The sequence below is a fragment of the Triturus cristatus genome, chromosome 7 (assembly GCF_964204655.1).
Source record: "Triturus cristatus chromosome 7, aTriCri1.1, whole genome shotgun sequence".
Taxonomy (NCBI): domain Eukaryota; kingdom Metazoa; phylum Chordata; class Amphibia; order Caudata; family Salamandridae; genus Triturus; species Triturus cristatus.
In genome coordinates this window covers 423,419,819-423,446,477 of record NC_140590.1, presented here as the reverse complement: position 1 = coordinate 423,446,477, position 26,659 = coordinate 423,419,819, and the positions used below count along the sequence as shown (strand labels likewise).

General features: G+C 44.2%; 1 protein-coding gene across 1 annotated transcript in view; it reads left to right on the top strand.

Annotated features, from left to right (window-relative positions):
• LOC146809855 (cytosolic phospholipase A2 gamma-like) overlaps positions 1 to 26,659 on the top strand; it is a 596,102-nt gene that overhangs the window by 256,153 nt on the left and 313,290 nt on the right. The window contains exon 7 of the mRNA XM_085616717.1: positions 21,898 to 22,015. Within this exon, the coding sequence (XP_085472843.1) occupies positions 21,898 to 22,015 (118 nt within the window). The remainder of the gene's footprint in view (positions 1 to 21,897; positions 22,016 to 26,659) is intronic.

Sequence of the window (26,659 nt, the reverse complement as noted above, 5' to 3'; positions counted from 1 at the left end):
CTGGACAAAGTAGTGTCGAAAACTATTCGAATCCTTTTTAACCTCCCTCAGTATATCTCTTCAGCGCAGCTAAGGCTAGAATTTGGCCTTCAAAAACATCAAGTAGCACGTAAGGGTGCTTACATTTAGTGCTGGTACATAATAAAGTGAGCAGAGAGAGGTTCCATGAACTCATATTTATGGAAAGAGCTGAACAAGAACAAAGACAGTCCTGCTTCGGTCTATCTACAAATGGCAATAAACTCTCTAGCCCTACAAGATCTTTGGGATGTCAATGGGCCACATACCATTTTTAAACAATTAGGGCCCGATTCACAGAACTAACTTAAGACAAAATCCTAAACTTACTACCATTTTGGTATTCACAGAATGCACTTACTGCTTTTGGTATTCACAGAATGCACTTACTACTTTTGGTATTCACAGAATGGATTTACGACTACTAACTTTACGTCCGCACTCGGGCCGGAAATTCCGGCCCGGAGGCGGAACTTCCGGCCCAGAGGCGGGGCTTCCGGGCCAGAGGCGGAGCTTCCGGCCTAGAGGTGGAGATTTTGGCCATGGCTAAATCTCCGCCACTGGCCGGAATCCCCACCTCCGGCCCGGAAGCTCCGCCTCCGGCCTGGAGTGCAGACGTAAAGTTAGTAGTCGTAAATCCATTCTGTGAATACCAAAAGTAGTAAGTTTAGGATTTTGTCTTAAGTTGATTCTGTGAATCGGCCCCATTGTAAATAAAACAGTAAACTCATTATCTCTGGAAGAAGATAAATCTGTCCTGACCAAGAGGGCCCATGGGTGGTTTGTTATTCAGAGTTATACAAGGACCGCGCCACAAGTCTACTTGGGAACAGGATTCTCAAAGATCACGAAGGAATCATATTTGAAATTGAGGATGGGGATTTTACCAGTAAGCCAGCATCTCCCTCCTTGGCAATGGTTAGAAACAACTACGAACTGCAGAATTTGTGGCGATTCCAAAGAGGATATCCTCCACTTGCTGTGTAGCTGCAGGGGCCTAGACAATGAGCGCAAAATATTATTAAAACCATTCTGGAACCAGAGAGGGATCCGAACACACAGGCAAGCATTTAAAGCCTGTTTTGATGGACGAGACATTCAGTTAGCATGCAGACTGGTCAAGTTCATAAACGTGGCAAAAGTTATGTTAAACTCAACTGTTATTTAACAGACTAAATATAGAGGGCCATATTCAAAAGGCAGAAGCTGCATAACCTAAACTGCTACATACTGTTTCTAAATAGATATCATAATCCGATATCCCCCCCCCCCCTACTGTTATACTTGAATAGAACGTAGGGCATTGCACACTGGATATAGACTAAGATTATAAAAGATAAATCAGAAGTTTTTTCGGTCTTTCTGCCACATTCAATTTTATTATAATATAAGAGATTTTATATATTAAACAAATGTTCTTAAAATAACGCTCACTGTAAGGAATGTTGAGGATTCTTTTATTGAATATATTTGTATACGTTGCTTCATTTAAATGTGTTCTTTTGCAAAGATTTTAATTAATCATGCAATAAAGTTTTTACTTACTTACTTACTTATACATCAATGGTCTTGGACAAGTTCTGATTAGTAAATGTCAGGATGTGCCACACATTGACAAGCGCCCAATCCCAGCATTATTGCATGCGTATGACGCTGTTTTAAGGTCTCGCACCCAAATAGGGCTACAAAGTGTAGTGTTCAGTTTCACAAGATTTATGCACAACCTTGGTCTGCATGTGAATATTTCTAAAATGTTTATAATGAAATGCGGATCGTATAATGTAGAGACATTTTTATTAACAATAACAAGGTGGAGTTGACGAACAGATGTTCCTATTTGGGCATTTGTTTTGATCAGAGGGGGACCTGGTCACATGCCGTCATAGCAAGAAAACAGCTTTTCCCTAAAGCTACGGCTGCCCTAATTAATTTTGCCAGAAAACTTGGTAGAAGGCCGGCGGTGTAATTAATTCAGATTTATAAAGCTAAGTGCCTCACTACTGCCATGTATGGTGCCGGCATTTGGGGCTATGTTGATTCCCACCCTCTTCAACTGATTGAGAACACCTTTGTTAGATATCTACTAGTAGTTCCTAGTAGTACCGCCACCTATATCTGTCATGCAGAGTTAGGCATTCCATATATAACGGATCTAATAAAGATACAACCAATTTTATTATGGCACAATATATGGTCATCACCTCATACTTGTCTTAACCAGTATGTTATTATAGATTGTTTAAAGCTTTAAAGTGTCTTTTACATTCCTTGGTTAAACTATATTAAAAACTTCATGTCAGACATTGGGCACCCCGAATACTTTGTTAAGCTGGGAAGTATAACTGCAGTTCCAAAAAAACCCCCTGAAAACTGCGATTTATGAAATAATATTACAACACCATTCTTATTATTAACAGCTGGGGAGCAAAAGAAACTCCTGATTCATTGTTAAGCAAAGAGTTTAAATCTTGTTCTTTAAGATGTGTTTCCTGTAATAACGCTACTTGACATTTCAATCTTAATAAATGACACTCCTTGCTTTTTGACTGGGTTACGAATTCCTTTGACATTCCAGGAAACTATTTGCAAACCACTCATCAGAGAGATAGATAAGGAGCTTTTAAAGAGCAAATAAGAAACCAATACAAACTATAAAACACAACTAACCAAGACAATTTTGAGAAAAAGCAGTGGGGATCCAAATATATAAGATTACCTAAAGACTAAAAGAGTCTTATAGAAAAGACTATAAGAGAAAATTTAAGATAAAACATAGAGGGTAGTTTGAGGGGGTGTGGCCGGGCAAGATAGCAGAACGGACGTAGAACGTTTCGGCTCCCGGTCCGCGCGCTGTTCCTGCATTAATTGCTGAGGCTAATTAACACCCAGCCAGCTGAAAAACACATTGCTGAGGAGCGGAAGATGCGGGGCACCAGCTGAGTGCTTCAAATTGCCTTCCTTGCACTCTTGTGGCCGGCAATGAAACCTCGTGGCAGAGCTCCAGCATCCCTCAAAATGGCACCCGTAACCTCGAATGACTCGGAGCCCGCCTCGGCCCGCGGCAGCTTGCGATAGGCGGTGGGAGTGATGGTCACGCTGCCTGTATGGAGTGGTGAAGGCGTCCAGTGCCGTCGTGAGCTTTGCCTACCCCCGGGTGGGGAGAAACAATGCCAGCCACATCGCTCTAACGGACCCTTTTTGTGGCACTGCACGGATCGCTTCAGGTACGGGAGCACTGGGGGAGAAGCTCACTGGGCGGTTCTCTGTCAGCCCACTGTATTGGAATCCCAGAGGCCTGTCAAATCTGAGGGGGAGCCTTACACTCACTGCATTACCAGTTCCACGCACCCCGCCTGACCTTAAGATGGTGGTCAGGTTCTGACTGCAGACAGCGGTTTGCCTTCGTCCCCCGGCTGGCGGCTCACGGCCCCATCCACAGTGGTGCAGTCCTGGAAGCAGCGCATAAGGGATCCGAGTGGGTCGAAGGTATCGGGGGCGCTGCCCCACAGTCGGGCCCTGAACGCATACACACAGAGGCTTCTCCAGCTGTGCTGTCAGTGCTGCTGAACCTAAGGGAGGAAATTGCAGCCTTCTGGAATCTCAGGGCCCCAGGGGAGGAGACCCCATAAGTCGTGGGTGCATCGCTGCTGTGCAACATGGGCCCACGCTGCTCCCCTGGAATTAACGGCGGAACGGCCACAGGCTGGAGTGCTCCCTCAGTCTTTGGTGTGGGAGGCTGTACCCGACAACTCAAGAAGCATCGCTACTGCTGGCACATGCCCGGTGTGGGGCGATCCATTCACCATGACTGGCTCTGACACACTGGACTGATGCTCCCCCAGGCACTTCGGCACTGATCCCTCCAACTGCGGGTAGACTTAGAACGGTGGCATAAGGATCACCTCATTGGTCCCATCAACGGTTACGCCCGGGGGTCACTGTGCAGGCGCCCCACTGCCCATCAACGAGGGTCTTTTGAGACCCGCCCTCATGCCACCTAAGAAGACGATAACGACTAAGGCATCAAACAGGGTCTCAAACTTTTTGCACCAGCAAAGAAGCGCTCCTCGCCGGGTCCCAGGAAAGAGGCAGAAGACATGGCGCTAAAGAAAGAAGACCTCCTCGGTATGTTCAGAGACTTTAAATTGGATCTTCGGAAAGACCTTAGCCAAGACATTAAAGCCTCCATGGAACAACTAGGGTCCGACCTCACTGAAAGACAGTCCTCCCTGCAGCAAGACGTGGACTCAGTGGGCATAAGAGTGTTGGACCTCGAGGCACGCACTAAAGAACACAACAAACATACCACAGAGTTGACAGACAATGTCCGAAGCCTCCAGGACCAGCTCCACCAGACACATCTCAAAGCGGAAGACCTCAAGAACAGGGCCCGGAGGGAGAACCTACAGATACGGGACCTGGAGGAAGGAGCGCAAGGTCCCGATCGAGAAGCCTTCCTGGATGGGCTCTTTGCGGAGATCCTAAGCCCACAGACTCTCAAGATAAAATTAGATCGTGATCACCGAGTGGGCGGATTGGCGACTAGTGAGAAGAAACGTCCGAGAGACGTGTTGGCCAAGTTCCACTCCTTCAAAAGTCAAAAAGGCGGTGCTCCTTGCAGCTAGAAAGAAAGGGAACATCTACTTCCAGGGTTACTCATGCTCTATTTATCAGGATCTAGCACCGACCACCCCTTGCCAGGAGATAACTGTTCCGACCCACCACCTCGAAACTACGGGATGATAACATACGATATAGATGGACTTACCCATTTGGACTGAGCTTTGAATTCAATAATAAACAGCGCCACAGCTCCGACTTGAAAGAAGGATTGTCCCTCCTGGGCCTCTCCTCGGGCCCTGCATGCACCACACTGCATGGGGCCAAGCAAAGTGGCCCAATGGGGAATCCCTGGTCCAAGGGCTCATGCAGGAACCATAGATGAGTCCCGAGAATGTTCCTTCTCCAACTCACCCAGGAGCGTGCTGCGATGCTGGGTACCCAATCTCTTTCATCTGGAAACACAACAGCAGTTGTTCTACGGAAGAGAGGTAGAGGCAACGTCAAGCGCACTGCTACTGCTCAGTGTGGGGGCATGTTCCAGGCTCCACTGGGCACGTGGCGAGATGCCTTGGGGTCCCCCCTCTGAACTGGCTATTGCGCCGGGTGACCTGCGGCCGATAGGATGGGCTGGTCGCCCCACGATCTTAGGAACTTTACTCTACGGTGAGTCCAATTGCATTACGCCTGCCGATGGCTAGGTGACGGATGAGTTACAGTTCCCTTTTGCTGTGGCCTGGGTCTCTCCTTATAGTCTACTCTAGAGTCCTAGGAATTGTCTGGACGCCGGGACAGTTTGTCCAGCTCAGAACCTCATGGTCCAGCGAATGGCCCAGAGACATGATTCCCCAGGCAGAGATAAAGACGACACGTCTACACAAGTTGACTTATAGTTCCGCAGCTATCAGTATAGCCGCAACTGACTGTAGCATTCAGTTCTGTTCGGAATGGGCGTGGACTGGGACCTCGGTTTGCGGTTCCACGACTGCTCTGTTTTGTAATGTTAGTTTTTGTTTTAGTTGGGGACACGGGGTGGAGGAGGGTGATGGTGGTGTTTTTTTAATGCTGTTATTAGATAGCTTTGTATGTGATCACCTACCTTCAAACAACACTCGCACATGTGGCATGCCCCACTTGAGATGACCCAGACACCAAGACATGACGAGGCAGTTCACTCTAGCTGGGAGGCAGACATTTTTATGCTAAGCAGATGGCTATAACCATTGGATCATGGAATGTAAAGGGGCTTAACTCATCCCAAAAATGCCAAATGGTCTGGATATATCTTACCAATCACCATCTCGACATAGTGGCCTTGCAAGAGACCCACCTTGCAAGAGCGGAGGACACCCTCTTCTGACATAATCAATACCCACTGATATATAGATCCTCTGCACAGATGGAACATAAAGGGGTGGCACTTCTCTTCCATTCCTCTGTGAAATTTCATCCAGTAGACGTCCACACCGACAAAGAAGGCCACCTAGTCATGGTCAAGGGTCTTTTGATGGGTAAACATTGCATATTCATAACAGTGTACACCCCCAATACTGGGCAGTTGACTTTTTTACACTCACTAGTGGGGAAGGTTCAGGACCTGGCAGAAGGACCTAGATAGATCCCACCTGCAACGGTCTGACATGGGATCCTTTTCTACTGATACTAAACAACAAATACATGATCTGGGGCTTTTAGATGCCTGCCGTTCCCTTTACCTCCAATCCTGTGACTATACTTATTATTCCCATGTACATCGCACATTTTCCAGTCTTGACTATATTTTCATTAGCTTAGCCAGAACCTGATGGGAGCGCTTCGGACGCCAAGATATTTCCGCTGTCCGTCTTAATCTGCTTGCCTGAAGAAGTTCTGCACCAGCCACTCCCAGGTGGTATTTCCTGACCTCCCTCACGCGAGATAGGGTGCTTTGCACCGCGCTGAGAGAATATATCGCTGAATTTTGTAATCTCAATAACCCAGAGGACACATCGGTTTATACCAACTGGGACACGTTTAAGGCGGTCTTCATGGGGAAACGCATTGCCCTTAATTCGACTTTGAATAAACAGCGGACCAAGGAGAGGGAAGCCCTTGAAGTATAGCTAGTCGCAGCCGAGAAAGCACATAAAATGAACCCCACTAGGGAAACTTTGCGCCAACTAACCGCCCTCTGGGGCAAACTTAGAGCCATTGATAACAATAGAGCGGAACTTACTCTCCTTCGGCTCCGCCACCTATCCTACTCCAAGGGTAATAAGATTGGCAAACTCCTCGCCAGACAGTTGAAGGCAAAATGGGAATATATAGGAGGTATACGAGGGGAACATGGGGAGCTTACACATCAGGATGTAGAAAAAGCGAATATCTTTCGGTCATTTTATAAGGCTCTTTACATGGCGGATCAGCGAGACCCGAACGCTCAATGTGATTACCTCCACATGCTGCATTTCCCACAGGTCTCTTCGGACTGGAATGACACGCTCACCACACCCATAACTCCTGATGAGATAAGCGCTCCTATAAAAGCTCTCAAACCCCACAAGGCCCCAGGTCCATATGGATACACTGCCCAGTTCTAAAAAATCTTTGCTCCCGACCTTCTCCCACATCTCACGCGGCTGTTTAATAAAATGGCGGAGGAAGGGGAAACCACAAGATCAATGGCCGAAGCCGTGATCTCAGTCATACCTAAGCAGATCCTCAACTGTGCGCGTCGTATCGTCCCATTGCCCTTTTAAACCTGGACGCACAGCTGTACTCCTCCATCTTGCGACACGCCTTAATGATCTCATGCCCGATCTTATCCACCCTGATAAATTGGGGTTTATCAAAGGCCGACAAACTCACGATAACAGCCGTCGCATAGTACACTTGATTGCGAAACCCACCAAACTACGCATTCCTGCTGTATTGGTGGACCTTGACGCCGAGAAGGCCTTTGACAGGGTGGACTGGTCATTCCTGTTCAATACGCTCACAAGTTTCGGGTTTGCAGCCAAATTTATCAATATGATTCGGGCTACGTCCACCCATGTTCCAGAGTGCACGTTAATGGGATGCAATCAGCCCTCTTCCTCCACTCTAGAGGCACTCGTCAGGGGTGCCCGCTCTCACCCCTTCTATTTGCTCTTAGTATTGAGTCCCTGGCAATGGCTATCAGGGCCAATCCAGACATTCAGGGAATCCCCTTTAGTGGAGACTCACACAAAATCACACTTTTTGCGGAGCTGAGGAGATTCGAAGCTGTGGCCGGCTTCAAGAATAACCTCGGTAAATCATACATACTCAATCTCACTCTTCCGAAAGCAGAAATGCGTCAACTGCAGGTATATTCTCCTCTCCAATGGACCGCTTCCTCCATACAATACCTAGGGATTCAGTTAACACCTCGGTCGAAGGGCTCTTTACTGCTAATTTCCCATCCACTCTCACATGCATACAAACGGACCTCGCGCGATGGAAGCCTCTCTTCATATCATGGCTCGGCTGCATTCATGCTGTCAAAATGACACTCCTTCCTAAGCTCCTGTATCTTTTCCAAGCTTTGCCCATAGAGCTAGAGAGAGACTTTCTTCGCAAGGTTAAAACTATGATTCTCCACTACATTTCGCTGGGGGGACGGGTCACCCCCGTGCCGAGAAGACGACCTGATCTTGCATTATATTATAAGGCAGCCCAGCTAAAGGTGCTGACGAAATGGACCAAACCGGAGTTCGACAAACATTGGCTGCATATGGACCGCTCCGTCACAGGGAGAACCATCTGGGACCTAGTGGAGAGACCCAAGAAAGATAGGCCTATGAATGCATACATAAGCACCCCTACACGCAGCACCCTGAAAGTGTGGGACTCGATAGCGAGTAATGCGCAGTGGACCATGTTCCCTTCTCCGTATACGCCTCTTCATTTTATTCCGGCTTTCTCCCCAGCTCTTCATGAGGGACCCTTTGACTCATGGAGGGAGGGAGGTCGCTTAGCTCTGACACACCACTTCCATAACACAGATCCTCTCACCTTTGACAACTGCAGATGAGACTATGGCCTGGAAAACACAGAGCGCTACCACTACACTCAACTGATACACAGGGGCTCTCACTCCACGAGTACGGGAGGCGGCCACCCGCCCTCCCACAAATTTCGAGATTTTCATTTAAAAAGCGACTACCATGAAAGGGGTAATCTCATTCATATATAACTACCTACTCACCATTCCTCTCTCCCCACTGCCACACTACATGCACATGTGGGAGGGATTACTTCAACGAGACATCTCAGACGGGGAATGGTCACTGCTATGGTCTGACATCACAAGACACAATAATTCCATAGAGTTGCGGGAAACCCACCTCAAAACTATGATGGATTGGTACCTTCACCCCTACAGGCTCAAACAGATCTTCCCTTCCACCTCTGATCACTGCTGAAGGGGATGCAGGTTAATAGGCGACTTCAAACATATATGGTGGGACTGCCCTACTATACGCCCCTTCTGGAGACATGCTAGGTTAGCCCATCTTGACTTCCATGGCGGAGACACTTTTAGGGCTCCGTGACCCAGCCCTTGAACATCAGACTTGAGCTGACAAAGCAATCATGTGGTTATGTTTAGGTGCGGCCAAGGTAACCATAGCGGCCGCTTGGAAACGGAAAGAAGCCCCTGCGATTTTCCTTTGGCATTCTTCCCAACGGAAGTTGCTCAGCCTTGAAAGAATACCTGTTATCTTCCGAGACAACTACAAGAACTTTGAATATAAATGGGGTCCACTGGTTACCTACCTCTCGCGGGGTCTGCCCCTGGCCGTCTGACCTCCTTCTGTCAGAGAAATGCATCTCTTTCAATGATTAACCATCTACGATTACTCATCGTCGAGAACACCAGTGCGAGTGAGGCGCCACCATATATTGTGGGGGGGTATGTCACTTAATTTCGTTTTTTTGGGGGGGGACATTCACTTATTTTGCTGTGCTTCTTCCTGTTGCAAAAGCTTGACAGAAGCCCATCATACATGCAGGATGGATTGAACAGTTAACTTTATCTTTAAGGGACGTTTAGAAATAGATCGGGCCTCTATAACGTTAGAAACTGAACCTTCTATGTTGGCACTAACCTATGTGATTGAGGCCGGGACATTAGCTATGTACCATACCTCTGCTCAAACCCGTATTACGCGTCCTCTTTACAAGCTCACTGCGATGAGCGATATGAGCGCAATATTTTGATTGATGTAATGGAAAAAGTTTCAATAAACATAAGTTTGACCAAAAAAAAACCAGGTACTGAGTAATAGAGAACCAGTAAAACAGAAATGCTTTCAGAGAAAGCTGGCTGCATAGCAATGATGAAAGGAAGAGGGATAAAAGAGAAAGGAAAGGAAAGTAAAGTAAAAGATAGGAGAGAGATGAGAAAGGCATGGGGAGAACACAAACTCCCCAGATATACATATAAAAGAGAGATGACAAAGAGCCAAGAAGCTTTAGCCATAAGAGTAAAGAACAAAAAGAGATAATGTCAAAGAGATGGGGGAACGAGAACAACAGATACTGCATGAAATGGAAACATCAAGAATAAAGAAATATGATTACAACAAGTAGTGGAAAAACATTGTAAAAGAAGAGGAGAACTTAACCGACACAGCACTATAAGGACTAAACATACAATAGGGATACAGCACATCTGAACAAACCATGGATATTGAATAGGAGTACAGTAAAGGACAGATGCATATTCACTGATACAAGAGGGATTTGGGGTCCTGCAAAAAAGAAAAGAGATTTTTTTAAAAAAAAACACTTAATAGATAATTAAAAATAAACCATTCAAGATTTACTTAGTTCCATGGCTTCTTCTTTATGCAAATATATAAATCTCTTAAGCTCTGCAGGATCCTCAAATGTATTTGTCCTTTCTTTATGCGTGACTTTAAAAAAAGAAGGGTGGTTAAGGCCATAACAAGCAATCATGGATCGAAGCATTGGTCCGAGATCTAAAAACTCCTTCCTGCCCTTAGCAGTAGTCATTGAAAAATCTTTACTGAAAAAAAATTCTGACTAGACCATAAAATTTGTTTAAGATGCTTGGCCGCATTTAAAATCAACATTAAGTCAGAATACTGAAGAAAGTAAGCAAAAATTTGACAATGCATAGAGAGGACCAATTATGTATGCCCTCTGGATGTTGAGATCAGCAGGTTTTGGTAGGCCAACTATTTTTGGTATGTGAGTCTTCAGAAAGTTGATCATTTTGTGGCACTCAGAACCCTCCGGGGTACCATATATATGTAAATTATTGTGCCTATTGTGATTCTCCAAATCCTTGTTAACTTCTTAAGATGAGTGACTTCTTTGGATAAGGTATCCACCTTAGCGACAAAATCTTGAGCATCACTAATCTTTTGTTCAACCTCTGAGATTCTTGCGTCCAGATGAGACCACTTATCCTCAGTTCTTTGGAGTGTTGCAGTAGTGTCCACCATAAAAGGTTGTATGTTCTTCAGCTCATCCATGATATCCTCTAATTGCAGAGGTAACGGTGATTTGTTCGTGGATGTGGGGTCTTTTTTTACCCTTTTTTTAGCAGAAGCCCCAGAATCCTTGCAACCATTGGTGGTAGAATTGAAAGTGGCCAAGGATTTAATTGAGTGCCCAGACTTCATATTTGTTGAAGCCAAAGAACCAGCAGGATGCCCTATATGTTCCTTCATTACATACCAAGGCAATGGATATATTTGATGCTCAGCACTACGAGGAGAATCTACCAGAAAATACTTCTTCAGTGACTAAGTAATGTCAGGAGTCAAAGAAAGAACAAATCAGCAATTGACAGCCAATACATTCTTCAAAAAGCCCCTTGAAGTAAGTAAGTAAGGAATATTGTAGAACTGTCCAAAAGAGCAGTATTAAACATAAGAATTAGAAAAGCAAAAAAGAGAAAAAATCTCGTCAGCTTATATATTGGACAGATGCGCTAAACCATATGTGCGCCAACTCCTGAGGCAAAACGAGCTTTGAAGCTCTCAAAATGGTGGCCGGAGTACAGAGCACACAGGGATTGGCAAGTAAAAAAGCCACAACTAAGTACTCAGACTCAAAAAAAGTCTGAAAACCTACCTCTCACCTGCCAGGAGCTTCCTAAACATTTCTGCATGACTATGGAGCTGTAGGGTGCCGAATACCCGTGTTTCACCAAATGTTATTTTCCCGATGTGACAGAGGAACACTAGGGGGCGGCCATTTTGTCTTGTTGCTGCCGTGATCTATGAGTGGAAGTTCATTCTGACATGATTTATTTCAGTTTGAGACCACCAAGGCAATTCTGGCTGTTCAAAAAGGAAATAGGTTAAATGACTCCTGTGCACTGGGAAAAAAAACTTCAAGTACATCTGAGCTATTTTTTTTTCTTTTTGAACAACAAACTTGTGCTTTGGGTGTTTGTTTTTGATAAACAAAAAGACTTTACTATGCAGAAACATTAAACTGGGTACATGGATGTCAAAGTTTCAATGCCTTTGCAGGAGGCGCCAAAGCAGAGACTCTTCGGAAGTCACAGAGATCTCTGACTGTCTGGCACAGAACTTAACTATGGAGGGCTGTAGTCCTCCAGAGCAGTGAAGTACGACTTTCTGCTGACTTTGTGATTCACAATCCAGCCTGCCAAACACCTGCATAATTTAAGTGAATGGAGCCATGCTCAGACTTATGATTACACATGCATACGTTTTTTGTCATTCTGTAAATGAGGCAGGTGGCCGAAAGTATAGGCCCAAATTTACTAAGGCTAACTCAGGTGCAAAGAGATGCAAAATGACACAAAACAGCGCATGCTCCCTATTAGCCATCATTTCGAAAGGTATTTTGCACTTGAATTATTGGGGAGTGTCAATGCAAACACCCAAATATTTTAACAAAATATGCTATAATAGCCATACTAGGGTTTGTGCACAACAAAGGAAAATGTTCTCCCAAAATTGTTTTGCTTGTGTGCTGCACTGGACTGCAAACAGCCAGTACATGGAATCCTTCTGAGATCTCTGCACATAGTAATTTGTACTGAAAATGTTTGCTTCCAACAGCAGCATGCAAATCTCTGTAGATGTGGCTCTACTCTGTGTTTTCCCTTTGAACAATGCAGTGAAAAACATTTGGATGCTTTCCTGCTGTGCAAGAGAAATTAGTAAATCTGAGCCTTATTTTCCCAAGGACCAGAGACCTGGTTCTATGGGCTTCAATTATTCTTGTGATTTTAATCACAATCCCTAATGTATTTTATGTTTTTCTCTGGTGTGGTTCCCTTTTCTTCCGGTGTAAGTGAGCGATGGGGGTGTCACATGATGTAGGGTTGCATTTGTCAACTTATTAACTTTATAAAGCCCACTTACCTTCTTTACACTTACAAATTTCTTATGGCTGTGGCAGTGGCAGCTGCCATAAATGACGGGTGGTGGTGGGTGGGGTCATGAGGGTAGGGGGGATTGAATATAAAATAATAAAATGTACCTTTTCTGTCAGCTGCCTCAGCGTCGCATCTCCTTGCGCCACCTCTGCTCTTCCTGTCTGCTGTTCACAGCAGCCACTGGGGCAGATCCGTATCCAATCTGGGGATTGGTCTGAGCACGCAGAAAAGAAGCCTTGCTCAGATCAGGGAGTCTGTGGGGTTTCTCCAGATCAGCTACTCATTGCAGCTGGGCTGGAGAAAACCTAAGTGTGCATGTGTGTTTTAGTTGGCCTGAGATGGTCGGCCAAAACACATATGCACACTTAGGGAGTGCAGTGCACTAGCACTCCTCCCCCTCCCATACCTTGGTCCCGCCCCTCCTAACAGCACTGGCTAAGAGCCGGCAGATTTAAATTAAAACAATGCAGGAATATCATTTTAATCTACATTTCCTGGCCTTGAACCAGGCTGTGGGGTGACACTGCTCCGCCATTGCGAAGGAGCCGCCACTGGGCTGTGGTGCAGCTAAAGAACACTTTGGAACTGCATGGCTGTCTTTGTGGCTAATGTGTCAACAAAGCAGTACAAAAGGGGGTGGTGATGGACGGAGCATCAGAACCAATCAAACACTCACACCCAGTCAACAGATCTGGGTTTGATCCATCACCATTCTTTAGCCCACTCTGCCACCCCAGTTCAGACATGGCCATATGCAAATCAGTCTGACCCTGTGCCTCATGGGAACAGTCCAGCCCGAACTGCCAAGCCATGCCTTCCCTGGACCGGAAACAAGCTTCCTAGGACCGGTTTCTGGCATTTCAGCCGTCTTCAGCCAGGCTTGCTTGAATCTAGTGGCAAAGTGAGCAAGGGACTCACGTCTGAGCATACCCTGCCAACTTATGGCGAACAAAGCAGTACAAAAGGGGGTGGTGATGGACGGAGCATCAGAACCAATCAAACACTCACACCCAGTCAACAGATCTGGGTTTGATCCATCACCATTCTTTAGCCCACTCTAAACATACAATAGGGATACAGCACATCTGAACAAACCATGGATATTGAATAGGAGTACAGTAAAGGACAGATACATATTCACTGATACAAGAGGGATTTGGGGTCCTGCAAAAAAGAAAAGAGATTTAAAAAAAAAAAAACACTTAATAGATAATTAAAAATAAACCATTCAAGATTTACTTAGTTCCATGGCTTCTTCTTTATGCAAATATATAAATCTCTTAAGCTCTGCAGGATCCTCAAATGTATTTGTCCTTTCTTTATGCGTGACTTTAAAAAAAGAAGGGTGGTTAAGGCCATAACAAGCAATCATGGATCGAAGCATTGGTCCGAGATCTAAAAACTCCTTCCTGCCCTTAGCAGTAGTCATTGAAAAATCTTTACTGAAAAAAAATTCTGACTAGACCATAAAATTTGTTTAAGATGCTTGGCCGCATTTAAAATCAACATTAAGTCAGAATACTGAAGAAAGTAAGCAAAAATTTGACAATGCATAGAGAGGACCAATTATGTATGCCCTCTGGATGTTGAGATCAGCAGGTTTTGGTAGGCCAACTATTTTTGGTATGTGAGTCTTCAGAAAGTTGATCATTTTGTGGCACTCAGAACCCTCCGGGGTACCATATATATGTAAATTATTGTGCCTATTGTGATTCTCCAAATCCTTGTTAACTTCTTAAGATGAGTGACTTCTTTGGATAAGGTATCCACCTTAGCGACAAAATCTTGAGCATCACTAATCTTTTGTTCAACCTCTGAGATTCTTGCGTCCAGATGAGACCACTTATCCTCAGTTCTTTGGAGTGTTGCAGTAGTGTCCACCATAAAAGGTTGTATGTTCTTCAGCTCATCCATGATATCCTCTAATTGCAGAGGTAACGGTGATTTGTTCGTGGATGTGGGGTCTTTTTTTACCCTTTTTTTAGCAGAAGCCCCAGAATCCTTGCAACCATTGGTGGTAGAATTGAAAGTGGCCAAGGATTTAATTGAGTGCCCAGACTTCATATTTGTTGAAGCCAAAGAACCAGCAGGATGCCCTATATGTTCCTTCATTACATACCAAGGCAATGGATATATTTGATGCTCAGCACTACGAGGAGAATCTACCAGAAAATACTTCTTCAGTGACTAAGTAATGTCAGGAGTCAAAGAAAGAACAAATCAGCAATTGACAGCCAATACATTCTTCAAAAAGCCCCTTGAAGTAAGTAAGTAAGGAATATTGTAGAACTGTCCAAAAGAGCAGTATTAAACATAAGAATTAGAAAAGCAAAAAAGAGAAAAAATCTCGTCAGCTTATATATTGGACAGATGCGCTAAACCATATGTGCGCCAACTCCTGAGGCAAAACGAGCTTTGAAGCTCTCAAAATGGTGGCCGGAGTACAGAGCACACAGGGATTGGCAAGTAAAAAAGCCACAACTAAGTACTCAGACTCAAAAAAAGTCGGAAAACCTACCTCTCACCTGCCAGGAGCTTACTAAACATTTCTGCATGACTATGGAGCTGTAGGGTGCCGAATACCCGTGTTTCACCAAATGTTATTTTCCTGATGTGACAGAGGAACACTAGGGGGCGGCCATTTTGTCTTGTTGCTGCCGTGATCTATGAGTGGAAGTTCATTCTGACATGATTTATTTCAGTTTGAGACCACCAAGGCAATTCTGGCTGTTCAAAAAGGAAATAGGTTAAATGACTCCTGTGCACTGGGAAAAAAAACTTCAAGTACATCTGAGCTATTTTTTTTTCTTTTTGAACAACAAACTTGTGCTTTGGGTGTTTGTTTTTGATAAACAAAAAGACTTTACTATGCAGAAACATTAAACTGGGTACATGGATGTCAAAGTTTCAATGCCTTTGCAGGAGGCGCCAAAGCAGAGACTCTTCGGAAGTCACAGAGATCTCTGACTGTCTGGCACAGAACTTAACTATGGAGGGCTGTAGTCCTCCAGAGCAGTGAAGTACGACTTTCTGCTGACTTTGTGATTCACAATCCAGCCTGCCAAACACCTGCATAATTTAAGTGAATGGAGCCATGCTCAGACTTATGATTACACATGCATACGTTTTTTGTCATTCTGTAAATGAGGCAGGTGGCCGAAAGTATAGGCCCAAATTTACTAAGGCTAACTCAGGTGCAAAGAGATGCAAAATGACACAAAACAGCGCATGCTCCCTATTAGCCATCATTTCGAAAGGTATTTTGCACTTGAATTATTGGGGAGTGTCAATGCAAACACCCAAATATTTTAACAAAATATGCTATAATAGCCATACTAGGGTTTGTGCACAACAAAGGAAAATGTTCTCCCAAAATTGTTTTGCTTGTGTGCTGCACTGGACTGCAAACAACCAGTACATGGAATCCTTCTGAGATCTCTGCACATAGTAATTCGTACTGAAAATGTTTGCTTCCAACAGCAGCATGCAAATCTCTGTAGATGTGGCTCTACTCTGTGTTTTCCCTTTGAACAATGCAGTGAAAAACATTTGGATGCTTTCCTGCTGTGCAAGAGAAATTAGTAAATCTGAGCCTTATTTTCCCAAGGACCAGAGACCTGGTTCTATGGGCTTCACTTATTCTTGTGATTTTAATCACAATCCCTAATGTATTTTATGTTTTTCTCTGGTGTGGTTCCCTTTTCTTCCGGTGTAAGTGAGCGATGGGGGTGTCACATGATGTAGGGTTGCATTTGTCAACTTATTAACTTTATAAAGCCCACTTACCTTCTTTACACTTACAAATTTCTTATGGCTGTGGCAGTGGCAGCTGCCATAAATGACGGGTGGTGGTGGGTGGGGTCATGAGGGTAGGGGGGATTGAATATAAAATAATAAAATGTACCTTTTCTGTCAGCTGCCTCAGCGTCGCATCTCCTTGCGCCACCTCTGCTCTTCCTGTCTGCTGTTCACAGCAGCCACTGGGGCAGATCCGTATCCAATCTGGGGATTGGTCTGAGCACGCAGAAAAGAAGCCTTGCTCAGACCAGGGAGTCTGTGGGGTTTCTCCAGATCAGCTACTCATTGCAGCTGGGCTGGAGAAAACCTAAGTGTGCATGTGTGTTTTAGTTGGCCTGAGATGGTCGGCCAAAACACATATGCACACTTAGGGAGTGCAGTGCACTAGCACTCCTCCCCCTCCCATACCTTGGTCCCGCCCCTCCTAACAGCACTGGCTAAGAGCCGGCAGATTTAAATTAAAACAATGCAGGAATATCATTTTAATCTACATTTCCTGGCCTTGAACCAGGCTGTGGGGTGACACTGCTCCGCCATTGCGAAGGAGCCGCCACTGGGCTGTGGTGCAGCTAAAGAACACTTTGGAACTGCATGGCTGTCTTTGTGGCTAATGTGTCAACAAAGCAGTACAAAAGGGGGTGGTGATGGACGGAGCATCAGAACCAATCAAACACTCACACCCAGTCAACAGATCTGGGTTTGATCCATCATCATTCTTTAGCCCACTCTGCCACCCCAGTTCAGACATGGCCATATGCAAATCAGTCTGACCCTGTGCCTCATGGGAACAGTCCAGCCCGAACTGCCAAGCCATGCCTTCCCTGGACCGGAAACAAGCTTCCTAAGACCGGTTTCTGGCATTTCAGCCGTCTTCAGCCAGGCTTTCTTGAATCCAGTGGCAAAGTGAGCAAGGGACTCACGTCTGAGCATACCCTGCCAACTTATGGCGAACAAAGCAGTACAAAAGGGGGTGGTGATGGACGGAGCATCAGAACCAATCAAACACTCACACCCAGTCAACAGATCTGGGTTTGATCCATCACCATTCTTTAGCCCACTCTGCCACCCCAGTTCAGACATGGCCATATGCAAATCAGTCTGACACTGTGCCTCATGGGAACAGTCCAGCCCGAACTGCCAAGCCATGCCTTCCCTGGACCGGAAACAAGCTTCCTAGGACCGGTTTCTGGCATTTCAGCCGTCTTCAGCCAGGCTTGCTTGAATCCAGTGGCAAAGTGAGCAAGGGACTCACGTCTGAGCATACCCTGCCAACTTATGGCGAACAAAGCAGTACAAAAGGGGGTGGTGATGGACGGAGCATCAGAACCAATCAAACACTCACACCCAGTCAACAGATCTGGGTTTGATCCATCACCATTCTTTAGCCCACTCTGCCACCCCAGTTAGGGTATGCTCAGACGTGAGTCCCTTGCTCTCCATGCCACTGGAATCAAGCTATCCTGGCTGACGAGGGCTGAAAGCCCGAAACCGGTCCTAGGATGCTTGTTTCCAGTCCAGGGAGGACCTGGCTTGGCAGTTCGGGCTGGACTGTTCCCATGGGGCACAGGGTCAAGACTGATTTGCATATGGCTGGGTTCAAACTGGAATGGCATGGTGAAGAAAAAAACGATGGATTTAGGCCCAGATCTCTGTACTGGGGTGAATGTATGACATTGTTCTGCATTCTGTCCATCAATTGTTGTTTTTGCATTTGTCACCCCGAGTGGGTAGGGTATGCTCAGACGTGAGTCCCTTGCTCTCCATGCCACTGGAATCAAGCTATCCTGGCTGACGAGGGCTGAAAGCCCGAAACCGGTCCTAGGATGCTTGTTTCCAGTCCAGGGAGGACCTGGCTTGGCAGTTCGGGCTGGACTGTTCCCATGGGGCACAGGGTCAAGACTGATTTGCATATGGCTGGGTTCAAACTGGAATGGCATGGTGAGCAAAAAAACGATGGATTTAGGCCCAGATATCTGTACTGGGGTGAATGTATGACATTGTTCTGCATTATGTCCATCAATTGTTGTTTTTGCATAATGTGTCAACAATACAGCTTTCTTTATTCATGGAGTTCCCTGATTTGTGGTCTTCAATTCTGGTCCAGGCATAAGACTTAGTTTCTTATACGTTTATTATAGTTTATGTTACATCATTATTTTATACATGGGAGAGGTGTGGCACAGCTGGCAAAGTGGCTCATGGTCTGATCGCCGGTGGCAGCTCAGCTTAGCATCATGTGACTGGGTAATAGCTCACTTAATCTCCCTAATTGCTCCAAGTGCCTTGAGACCCATATAGGTGATTATTTCATGCTTTACAAATACCAGATGTATTTTATACAGAAACTAATTGGAGTTTATTGTGTTAATAGTCTTTTTTAAAGTCTGCAATATTTATATTTTGTATGAATATGTTTTTATTATATATGACAGAAATAAACTTAAGGCCAATTGATTCATTCAGAGCAAACTAAGTCACTGATACATGGGATCACTGCAGAATCCTTTTTGTCCTTCAAATAGTAGTTAGCTTTGTGTATTAATTTGCTACAGTTTAGCAGTTAACCACCTTCAAAAGCTCAGTTTATGTATAAACTGCAATTTTAACTGTGAATGACATGGTGACGTATATTTTTGCGCTTTAATTGCACATAATAAATAATATTTTTCTGGAAAATGGAGGCTACTTAAACTATGTTCCAGTAATTAAACCCAGATAATAGCAACACATACAAGAATTTTTTTTTTTTACCACTATATCACTAAATGGGTTTCAAAATAAAATGTATTGACTGACTAGGCATAGGTTGAAAACAGACACACAGCTATTCATAACTTATGGAACAGCAACCACACCAAAGCTCTCCCTTTGGTTACTTGAAGATGACAATTAAGATCTTCTGGATCATATGCTGTCGTATGGTTCCTACTTTTTTAGCAAGACTGTGCGTTTTGGCAACATAAGCTTTAAAATTATGTGGGACAGAGTCCACTCATACCATCAGAATATGTTGACTTAATTCCTGGCTAGCTCACCGTGCGACATCTGTGCCACTAAACTGACAGGGCCCTGGATGGTGTCTGCAAACTCAGAACATGAAAACCCTAATTTCCCCAAGGCAATCGTGGAAACAAACCTTGCCCTTTTGTTTGTAACTCCGGCATGCCCAAAGAGTTACACAAGAAATACACGAGTGGCGTTTCAAATATTTATTGAGACAACTGCAATCTTGTGTAAAATATAGTCACTGCAATGATTAATAGTATGAAATGAACCAATGTCACCAGCAGGAAAAGAATGGCAAACAGGATAAATTATTCTAGGTGTGCTAATGTGAGAGCTCCTCTAGAGTAGTCTAACTCCCCATTTACCTGTGTGCGTGTATCATTCGACAACAGGGTCTGGTTTACAGCAGGCCGCCGTCCTTCTCAAGATAGGGATGGGATCCAGCTGGGCCAGAATTTCAGCACAGAGTAATCATGGCAATGCTGTTAATATACTCCTCTGCTAAGCACGGGCTAATGTGGTTTATATGTTATACTAAGCCCATGCATTCAGTGCCTGAGCTCCGGACGGGCTGCATTTTCTATATTCTACTTACCCAGAGCTGTTGTCTAACAAACCATAACATAGTTTGCGCAGACTACTGGGGACCTTGTTCAGTATTCTAAGAGACCATGATATGCCTATGAAGAAATGTACATGTACATGTAAGCAAGCATGTAAGCAAGCATTTTCTGAGTACACTGATGTGCAAGCAAAATGTGTTGAAAAGGTCACTGTTTAAAAGATGTCAACTTTAAAAGTGAATATGTAAAATTGAAGAGTTTGTAAAGAGAGCCGATGCAAATACAAAACACTACAAATTGCACAGGAACAAAGTACTCAGATACCTTCAAAAACTCACACCACACCACACCACACCCATGCTACAAATCTACGATCACCCAACCTGCATAACATCCAGCAATTGTCCTTTAAGTGACAAAAACAATGATGTAAAGCACTAGTGGCCCTGAGACCCAAACTATTCAATTCACTTCATCTTAGCAAGGAAAACAGTGACCTCCATTTTAGAAAACTATGGAAAGCAGAAATGTTCAAGCCGTTGTTCGGCCAGAAACTGGGCATCTCTTTTGGGTTGTGAACAATGTTAGATGAGATGGAAGAGAGTGAGAAATATTTGATTAGATTCTTGGCTTGCTTTTGGGGTAGGATTCTTATGAACCCAATTCCTTGAAATTACATTCCGAATTGTAGACGGCTAGTATGTGATCCTGAGAATCTGGGCCTGATTTACATATGTAACTGACACTTTTGAATATGTTTTCTACTTTTTTCATGCACAAAATCCAAGTGTAAATTTACTCTATAAGTGTAACTTACAGATCTACAAAATTGAAGGGCCTGGGGGCTAATCACAAACTGCAGGGGTACTATAAAGGTAATGTTTGAGTAATGTACACATATGCTTTTACTCTTACAATTGTGAGCAACTTTACACTCAAATTTTAGAAATAAATCATTGTAGTACTCTTACTGAAAAGTATAAGAGTAAACTACATGTGTAAATTACACAAAAGTTTAACGTACCTATGGGAATGAGGCCCTATATGTTGATCTACATAAAACTCCAAAACATTTTTTTATAAAAAAAGACATTGTTTGATGATGTTGTATATATGCTCATTCATTTGAAATAGTAATTAAAATATAAGTATTAATATAGATTTTCAATCTTACTCTTCTACAGTACACTGCCATAATTTCTCTCTATTACTTAAATAACTGGGGACCTGATGTATCAAATAGTTATTCCCATTCTCTGTCTATGCATATGAGCCGAGATTCTAGTAGTATCCCCTAGTCTTCAGAGTAATTTTCAGGATGAACATGTCTAGAGTGAATTCAGCAATCATCAGTGTCCCTGAAGGTGCCTGATGATATTGGCAACTGCAATTAATACCGGGCAGATGTAACAGCATTTATTTGTGAGCCGAATGCAGCTGGTTAGTAAACAAATACATGCTTATGTTTTCCCATGCAGCTGTTATTGTTATTGCTGATTGCAATCGTGTAAATATATTATTTATTGCAGGTGTAAAATACTATTTTTTTCCTCCATTTTTTAGCATAATAGGCACACCTTGTCTAGTTGGAAACCATTACTTGAAAATGGATCTGTACCATACTGTGTCTTTGCTGCAGTGGACAAGAAGGCCATTGAACAAACAAATTTTACAAACCCAGGCAAGAAACAGCAAATGTTTTTTTAATCAATATGGGACAAATGTGTTGACATTGAAGTAGTTTTTATAAAGCAGGGATTCATATATCCCATCCCTCTTCATACTATATTAATTGAAATGTTAGTGGCTATTTATCTGGCTGCTGGGTCAATAGTGACAATTCTCTGTTATTTATTTGGTCTGCGGCCTTACAAATAGCAGAGATACTTCACTATTTACCTGGCTGCTGCTGGCTAAATAGTAGAATTCACTATTTATCCAGCCACTTGCTAAATAACGGATTCTGCACTGTTTGACCATCTGCCATGCAAACTGCAAGGAAATGTAAGCATGTATATAGGCGTTGTCTAAATGGAGAGACTATGAACTGTTTGGCCGGAGGTCAAGCAAATAGCAAAGAAACTTCAATATTTATCTTGCCAATCCCTGCCTAGTGAACATTATGCACTATTTGTACAGCAGCTGTACAAATTACTATGAAACTTCACTCGTTACCTGGTTGCTGACAAAACAACAGGCATCATGTACAGTTTGGCCTACAGCCATGCAAATAACAGAAAACACGTAATTATTTACTTAGCTGCTGGTGAAATAGTAGAAATTAGTTACAGATTAGTCGGTGCCATTGCCAAAAAACAAATGTGCATATTTATATCTGGCTGTCATCTAAGTAACACTCACAATGTATTATTTGAAATAATAAACAGTTCAAATAGGAATACAGTTACTTTTGTTGTGTTCTCATCTAAAAATCTCAATGAAGCAATACACCACATATGGCACTCTCTGCTCTAAGAATCTAATGTCTAAGGTCTCTCATATGAACTTTGAACAAAGTCATTGATTAACTGGCTAATGCATAGACCAGTTCAATAGTTTGCACTGCTGCGAGTTCACACTGGCAAAGTCCACGATTCCTAATGGCAGCTTTTCTTCTTTTTGTTCAGTTTCTCTGTCTTTTTGTTTTACAAGCTCGGGCAAGGTGTGGCTCCTGTGTCATTAGTTAGTGCTTTCTGCCACCCTGCTCCTCCAGCAGCAACTTCGATGATGCTGGACCACGAAGGCAGCTTCACTCAGAACAGGGCTGCTGGGTGGGGATTAGTGCAACAGGCCTCTATGGAGAGTGCTTGCCTTCGGCAGGTGCAGCCTCCCAGATTGGAGGCAGATGGGTGCTAGGTTTCAGCAGTTGCAACTCCTGGGATGGAACTCCTGTGGATGTCCATCTTCAGCAGTTGTAGCCTTCAAGGACAGATCAGAGCAGGCAGTGGCAAACCAGTCAGTGGCAACCAAGCCTCTCAGTGAAAGGCATGGATGCTAGATAACACAATATTGCTTCTTACTTCAATGTCTTGACTCAGTTCAGTGTGAGGACAGTTGAAGGAAACAGGGAGACCATTGATGACATGGATTGACTGCTGACGTTGTTTCATTCTAGGAACATTCTGGTCTTCTCCTCATGGACAGTCTCTCCTGCTTCTCTGAGAACGCAAGAAGACACACTTCTGGGTGCTAGGTAATCCATTAGCTCTTCCAGTGAGTAGTGCAATCTTCAGGTGATGTCTCCTCATCTCTGGGTGACTGGGAGATTATGCAGAATCCAGCCCTGGTCACAAAGCAACTTTTCAGGCACTCTGTGGGGCTCTTTCATCCTTGGTCATGAACTTGGAACTTGAATGAAGTAGGTTGGTTTGGTTTGTGTTGCTAGGGAACCCAAAAGCAGAAACTGTCGATGGTTGTGGTTTAACAACCCAGAACTGGGTTATAATGGTTAACACCTATGATCTGAGCTGCATTGACTGACAATTTGGGAGGAAATCAACCCATATTCCTGTCCAGGCTTCACAAGGGATGACATAGTGGACCACAGTACTTTGCAAGTAAACCACACGTCCTGGAACCTTCAATCAGCATGGCAGGACTGCATGCGGAGAGGAGCCAGACTTTTAAGATGGCAGCTTTAGCAGCAATAGCTCTAACTCTATCAGGAGGGAATCAGAAGTTTGGACCTTCCATGATCCTCTTTGAACTGCACTCTATATAAATGAGAGAAAAATATTGTAGATTGGGACATACTCAGACTACATGTCAAAGATGACTACTGCTTCTTCTTTCTCTCAAGCAGGAATCACTAAAGCAATATGAGGAAGTCATTCTTAAGGAGTATTGGGTGAGCCTTGTAAATAAGTGACGTTCTGTTGGTATTTCCCCTTGTATATATGCCTCAGAGACTTTTTGTTACTTCCATTCTTGTGACAGATCAAACATTTCACAGTTCAACTTTTTATATCATTTTCCAGACACGGGATGTGGATCCACTGTTTACAGTTTCAAAACTGATTAATTTTTGTTCAAATATAATTTTCTAGAAGTAGCTCAGAAATAACCTTTGTTCTAGGTGATAGCTCTCTTAGCAGTTTCAGTGGGGCTGGTTCCATCCAGGAATACATAAAAAAGTAAGCAGAGAAGCTTGAGATCTCAGCACCTGACTGTCATCAGTCCTTCTGAAGCAGTCACCAGGCACAAACAAACATTGTAGTGTTTTACAGAAGAAACCCCTGACCCACCCCTCACTCCTACCACCTACCCTATGTCACCGCTCAGAAAGAACAAGTCATCAGTCCCTTGCTAACAAGGACCCCACAGAATTTCTGTGAGTAGCCTTTCCTCCATCCTCCCTCATATCTGTGTCTGAGTCCCCACACTCCACCCACAGGGATGCAGTCAATACACTTCCACTGACTAGGGGAGCAGTATATACTCTGCATCACATGCCATGCTAAACCAGGGGCCACCTTAATGCCATCTCAATTGCATCCCACAGCTCTTAGTATTCAGATTTTCAACACACATGGAGTCTAAATACTACACACTTGCTACATACACTGCACATAAACGCACAAGAAATGTCAGTGCAATATTCTGGGACTCCTATAGACTACTGGTCTTGACACCCGTGCTTCTTTAATGGACTCCAAACACTTCTGACACATATTTATCCACCACCCTTCATCTAGCCCTCAGGGTTTCACAGACCACACGTCACCTTGGTTCTGTGTACTATCACAGCTGGCAAACAGAGTCATTTGCGACTCAGAATTCCTCTGTAGGTCATCTGAGATGATCTATCGGTAGCCTCCTTCGCCCCTACTTCTGCTCAACAGAGCCATGTGGTGTTCAGATAAAATATAATAAATAAAATATCGTCAGACAGAAATAGTGACAAAAGAAGTAATAGTGGACTAGAAAGACTGCACCTCAATCATATTTTGTATAATATGTGTAATGTCCTGTGCACTACTTATCCAGCACCTGTCACTGTTCGGTGCCACTGTCTAGCAGATCAAAGATTATAGCACATTGAAAGGTGTACCAGCAAAAAGTGGAAATTCAATTTTTAGTAGGTTTGAAATCTAATTTTATATGTTTTGTTATCATTTTTAGTACCTTAGCGGGTTGTGGGGTTTATAGGGGTATAGGGTGTAAAGTAAATTAATTATAATTAATTAATAAATCACTTTTTAATCTATATTGTAGGAAAGTATGCTCTGATTTCATGCTCACCCCAACTTTTTGCTGGTGTAATTATGTTTTCCTGACTAGTCTGACTGGGATCCTGCTAATCAGGACCCCAGTCTCTTTGCTTCTTCCCTTAATTGGACATGGTAAGTACTTAGGTACCCTCCAGATTGGCTACTGGTGTACACAATAAGTCCCTAGTATATAGCACTAAGGTCTCCCATGGACCGAAGCATGTAACATGCCACCCATGAGAGACCACTCCAATTGTGACTTCAGTCCTGCCACTGCAGGTTTCCCTATATCTAAGGTCTCTACACTTAACCCCTTCAGTGCCACGCCCTTTCCCCCTCCTGTGCCGAGCGTTACATTAGCGGGCGGGGTTCATGACGAGATAGTCTCGTCATGGGCACAGCGCAACCGTGCTCCATGACAAGACCATCTCGTCATGGGCACAGAAGCGGTTAAAAACTACAATTCACCCGCAAGGCAGGCTTTTCAAACCTGAAGGCAGGGTGATGGGTCCTAAGTGTGAGGGTGCTCCTGCATGAGCAGGGTACCCCAGCAACCTTCGGAGTCCTTTCTCCTGGTTTGTAAGTACATCAGCCATTTCAAAATATAAATGGACCATGAGTCATTAGACGATGACCATCTCTAAAGTGGCTGTAAAGAACCCTGTCATGTTTGGTATCAAACATGTTGGAATCATACCTCCATACTGTAAATAGTGTGGAGGTATGATTCCATGCGCTTTAATGCTCCTCTGGGAGACCCTCAGTGCTCCTGGTACCAGTCTTCCAGAACCAGGCAGCAAGCTAGGGCTCCTACTAACCAAATACACAATTTTGCCCGCCTACCTCTGAGCCAAGCATGAGCAGGGAAAGGCAGAACAATAAGTATCCTGTCACAGGGAGGTGTGACCACCTCCCAGACATGGTTTAGTGCATCGGGACGGGAGGGGGTGCTTGCCAGCATCACTGAGCCTGCTTGAAGGGCACATTTGGTGCCATCCTTGCATACTCCAGTTCAAACCAGTTCAGGGAGCATTTGGCTCCTGCTCTGGTGTGAAACTGGACAAAGGACATGGGAGTATCCAACTCACTGTCCAGCCCCTCCTTTTGGTGGGACC